General features: G+C 29.3%; 2 protein-coding genes across 2 annotated transcripts; one reads left to right on the forward strand and one right to left on the reverse strand.

The window, feature by feature from the left end:
• Window positions 1-421: 421 nt before the first annotated feature.
• On the reverse strand, window positions 422-1,743 carry LOC127131930 (uncharacterized). The gene is made up of 2 exons (XM_051060812.1): window positions 1,163-1,743; window positions 422-629 (listed from the first exon to the last, which is right to left on the reverse strand). Exons 1-2 carry the CDS (start codon window positions 1,741-1,743, stop codon window positions 422-424), a joined length of 789 nt encoding a protein of 262 aa, XP_050916769.1.
• Window positions 1,744-3,685: 1,942 nt separating this feature from the next.
• On the forward strand, window positions 3,686-5,116 carry LOC127130096 (transcription factor MYB114). The gene is made up of 3 exons (XM_051059165.1): window positions 3,686-3,888; window positions 3,990-4,119; window positions 4,648-5,116. Exons 1-3 carry the CDS (start codon window positions 3,750-3,752, stop codon window positions 5,078-5,080), a joined length of 702 nt encoding a protein of 233 aa, XP_050915122.1. The 5' UTR covers window positions 3,686-3,749; the 3' UTR covers window positions 5,081-5,116.
• The last annotated feature ends 261 nt before the right edge of the window (window positions 5,117-5,377 follow it).

Here is a 5,377-nt window from a genome sequence, read left to right on the forward strand (position 1 = left end):
CTAGAGAGAGTGCACTTAGAGCTATTACATTGGATGCAATTACATTGGCAGCTACAGTACACTATATAAACAAATAAAAATGTCATAGAGGCAACAATTTAACCTACACTAACTAGGTTAAGCTTAACAAAATTAATATTACACTACTGAATATGAATTACTTCTAGCATCCTTTAATTCATATTCAAGTAATCCAAATTAACCAAAACTATCAACACCAATTTCATCCCTCAAGTGAAGAAATTGATCAGTCTTGATCGCTTTTGTCAGAATATTTGACAGCTACTTCTGGGTGCTACAACACATAACCTCTAAAACTCCATTCTGAACCCGATTTCTCAAAAAATAAAACTTTGTCTCAATATGTTTGTTTCTTCCATGAAACATTGGGTTCTTGGAAAAATTGATTGCAGACTTGTTATCAATCATCAACTTCAGAGGCTTGTTTACCTTGATCTAGATCCTGCAGTAAATTCAGAAGCCAAACAGCTTGACATGCAGCCACAACACCTGAAATATATTCAGCTTCACAGGTTGACAAAGCAACAACTGGTTGCTTCTTGGAACAGCAAGAAATATGACTTGCCAGATACTTAAACAAATATCCAGAAATACTTATTTTGTCAACTCTGTCTCCACACCAATCAAAGTATGAGTAACACATTAGCTCTGAATTAGCCTTTTCACAAGAACAAAACAAAACTCCATACTTCAGAGTCTCCTTAATATACCCCATAATCCTAACAACAACTTGGTAATGAGACCACTTCGGTTTACTCATGAACCTACTAACCATTCCAACTGCATAACAAATGTCAGTTCTGGTATTACACAAATACCTCAGATAGCCAACCAACTACTTGAAAGTTGTGGCATCTACATCATCAACTTCAGAATCAGAATCCAATTTGTGATTTGTTTTTGACAGTATGACAACAACCTTACAATTCAACAGCTCGAATCTCTTCAGAGCCTCAAGTTCTTCTTTCATGGTCTTCGACCACACTTTCATCTTGAGAGTTTCTTCAATACTCATTAATTCATAGTCTACTAACATGGAACACTTAATGGCTTCTCCTTCAGAGTCTACTTCAGTATCTTGCAGCATGTCAAACTCTGCAAACCTTCTTGGAATGTTTCTGATTCTTTGTGGCCTCTGAACTTGTTCAAAATCTCCTTATCATTCTGAACAATATCGGATGCTTGACCACCCTCAGATGTTGGATCACCTTCAGAGCCTCCACCTTCAAAAGCTCTTCCTTCAATAACTCCAACTCCATAAGCTCCATTTTCAGAGTTTGGATGACCTCCAGATTCTAGACCAGAATCAGATTCACCTTCAAAATCAGACTCGCCTTCAGAGTCTTCTTCATCTTCAGAGTCACCTTCAGACTCTAAGTCATCTTTAACTTCAGAGTCATCTTCTGACTCTGACTCATCTTCAGAACCCTCAGATTCTGACTCTTCTTCAGAACCTTTAGATTCAGACTCATATTCAAAATCAGACTCGACTTCATATTCATAGTCATCTTCTGACTCTGAGTCATACTCAGAATCTCCTTTAGAATAAAAAATTGTCAATCTCATAGGTTCATCATCATTAGACTCATAAGCCATAAATAACACAGGTTCATCATCAAAATCTCCTCTGGTTATGTTTTCTTCTTCTGACTTATTTTCCTTGTTTGACCAACAATCCTTAGCAAAGTGGTCAAACCTATCACAACAGTAGCATTGAACCATTCTCTTGTCAAGCTTCTCCCTTACCTTCTGATATTTCTTCTCATCAGAACTGGAGGCTTCTGACTCCTGAGACCTACCATGTCTTTTCTTGGTCTCTAACCAAGACTGCTTTTGGTCCTTCTTGACATAAGATGCTTTCAGAGCCCGCTCTACCTCTCTCAGAGGTTCTTTCAGTCAGACGCAACTCTTGCGCCTCTAGACTGCTTTGCAGCTCTTCAATTCTCACGATGCTCAGATTCTTAGAATGTTTAATTGGTACCAGAATGCAATCAAACTGACGATTAAGATATCTAAGTACCTTTTCTTCAGAGAGAGTTTCTCCACACGACCTCGTCTCATTCGTGATCAGAATCACTATGGAAATGTAGTCAGGTACCTTTTCATTGTTTTTCATGTTGAGATTCTCATACCGCTTATGTAAAGACTGAAGCTTTACCTTCTTCACTGATGCATCACCCCCGTAGCACCGTACCAATGTGTCCCATGCAACCTTCGCCGTTGTCGAATCAACGATTTTCTCAAACACGTTCACATTCACACACTGATGGATGTAGAACAACACCTTCTGATCCTTCTTCCTCATATCTCGCTAAGCATTTCTCTGCGCATCCGTTACATTTACCGGAAGATAATAATAATATCTACTCTTTTTTTATCTTCCTTCCAAAACTACTATAAAAGATACATGTAAAAAATTATTATAATATTATATATTTTTGTTTTTTCATTAAAAATTATAATGTTATATCGATAATAGGCGTTTTGAAACATGGTTTCTTACGGTGAAAAAGATAATGAGATGATAATATCTACTTTCTTTTTTTTATTTAAGACTTAAGACCGTGAAGAAAACGTTGATATAACAACTTCTAATAAATATTACATTTTTTTTAACATAAAAAAAGTAGTTATCTTATAAAAATAATACTCTCTATGACCCTTAGCGACACTATGTCTTAGACAGAGAAAAACATAGAGATAGTCGTATCTACTTTTTCATTTTCTTCTTAAGACTATGGTTTAACTTGCATATGCATGTAAGGAATTATTATTAATATTATAAAATAAAATAATAATTTCAAAGATATTAACATTTTCATGACCTTTTGTGGTATCATGTCTTAAATAGAGAAAAAGTAAAAAGATACTAATACTATTTTTTTATTCTCTTTTTAAGATTGGGTAGAATATATGCATGTAAAAGATTATGATTAATATTAAATATATTTTTCTTTTATAAATAAAATAACAATTTTACAGAAATAACACCTTTAAAACCTTTAGCGATACATTAATTACTGTTACAGTGGGAAAAGTAAAAATGTAGTAGTTCTACTATATATATAAGAAATTATTATAAATATTTTTGTTTTGTTTTTTTATAAAAAATAATGATTTTATAAAAGTAACATTTTTTAAAACCTTTTGTAACACTGTTAGAGAGTGAAAAAAAAAATAATTATATCAACTTTTTTACTCTCTTTAAGTAGAAAATGCATGAAATTATGTTAACTTAATAATTATTATATATGTAATATATATATATATTATATAATATTATATATATATAATATATATATATTATTATATATATATAATAATATATATATATATATATATATATATATATATATATATAATTCTTTTATCATAAAAAAAATATAATTTTTATAGAAATGACACTCTTTAAGACTCTTTTTATTCTAATATTTTAGGAAAAAAAATTATAAATGAATTTTAATTTTTACGTCTTTTATTTTTACTTTTTTTTAAGATCAGATAAAAGATGCGTGTAAGAAATTTAAATTATGTAATTCTTTGTGTTACACATTAAAATTCTTTATGAATTTGCTGACCTACATGTCCTTTTACTCTGCATTTATCCTTCTTATGGATATGATAGTTATTAGTTTGGTAAGGTAATATCATGTCTATATAAATATATATACTTGTGTGTTACTTTTACGAGTTTATCGATAACAAAAGTTGTACAGTTTTTATATACAATGCATTCCTCTAATTCTGTGGAAGGTTCACCATCAAGTTTGAGAAAAGGTGCATGGAGTCAATACGAAGATGAACTTCTCAAAGATTGTGTTCAACGTTATGGAGAAGGAAAATGGCACTTAGTTCCTCAAAGAGCAGGTTCATAATTTTTTATATATATATTGTCATATTTGGTAGAAATTATTTGATAATTAATTGACTAGATTCAAGATAATATTGTTGTTTGGATTTTGATATAGGATTGAAGAGATGTCGCAAGAGTTGTAGATTGAGATGGTTGAATTATTTGAAGCCAAATATTAAGAAGGGAGATTTTAGTGAAGATGAAGTTGATTTGATGATCAAATTGCATAATCTTTTGGGAAACAGGTTTGTTGGGTTTTTATGCATCAATTTAGCCTCTAAAATTATATAGTTAATTCAGTTTATATTATTATTATTATTATTATTATTATTATTATTATTAAATATATTATGAAGTTAAAAATATTAATTATATTAGTTATTTGGAAATAAGTTAATTAAATTTCTAAAATTGTTTCTCTTTTTTTATTGTAAAATAATAATTACTATTATTTAAACTTTTTTTAATGTTTTAAACAAAAAACTAATTTTATATAATTTTCTTATAAAAAAATTTCTAAACTAAAACTATCATGTCATCAATTTAGTCTTTTTTTTATGCATCAATTTAGCCTCTAAAATTATATAGTTAATTTAGTTTATACAACTATTATTATTTTTAAATATTTAAAAAATGAAAATCTTTAATTATATTAGTTCTTTGAAATCATTTAATTAAATTTTTTAAATTGTTTCTTTTAAAAAAATTTGTAAAATAATCATTAATATTACTCAAAAAGATTATAAAAAATTAATTTTGTTTTGTGTATATAGATGGTCCTTGATTGCTGGAAGACTCCCTGGAAGAACTTCAAATAATGTAAAAAACTATTGGAACACAAACATGCGAAGCAAAGAACATTCTTCCAAGAAAGACAAGAACAAAACGAAGGAAGAGATAGAAAAAGTGAAAAAATCCCATGAAGTGATTAAACCTCAACCACGAACTTTCACAAAATCGTTGTTGGGAGTGAATAAGTTCATTGGTTCAGATGATAATTCTTCCAAAGTTACTATGAATGAAGGTGAAACTTCATCAAGAACAAGTAATTGGTGGGAAACTTTTTTATTAGATGACAATGAAGATAATAATCACTTATTGCAAACGGGCTTTTGGAATGATCAAGAGCTTAATTCAATAACAACAAATGCATTTGACTTTTTTACTGAAGGTCAAACTTGGGGTGATTTTCTTGCTCAATTTTGAGCATGCAAAAATCATTTGTATTTGTTGTTTGTGTTATTATTAAATTAATTTGCATGTATTTTATAATATAGAAATATAAGATTTAATGTATTTTTTAATTTATTGTAAATTTTAATTCAACATAGATGTTTAATCAATTCAATAATGTTTAAATAATCATTAGAGAAAGCAATATGCCAATTGTACTCTAATGAGAACTCCCTTTCATTATGTCCATGTATTTTTCTTGAGTAATTTATTTCATGTTCTCATGTAGAATGATTCTTTTATGTGGTCTAATATGGACTTTATATATAT

This window comes from Lathyrus oleraceus, chromosome 3, assembly GCF_024323335.1.
Source record: "Lathyrus oleraceus cultivar Zhongwan6 chromosome 3, CAAS_Psat_ZW6_1.0, whole genome shotgun sequence".
Taxonomy (NCBI): Eukaryota; Viridiplantae; Streptophyta; class Magnoliopsida; order Fabales; family Fabaceae; genus Lathyrus; species Lathyrus oleraceus.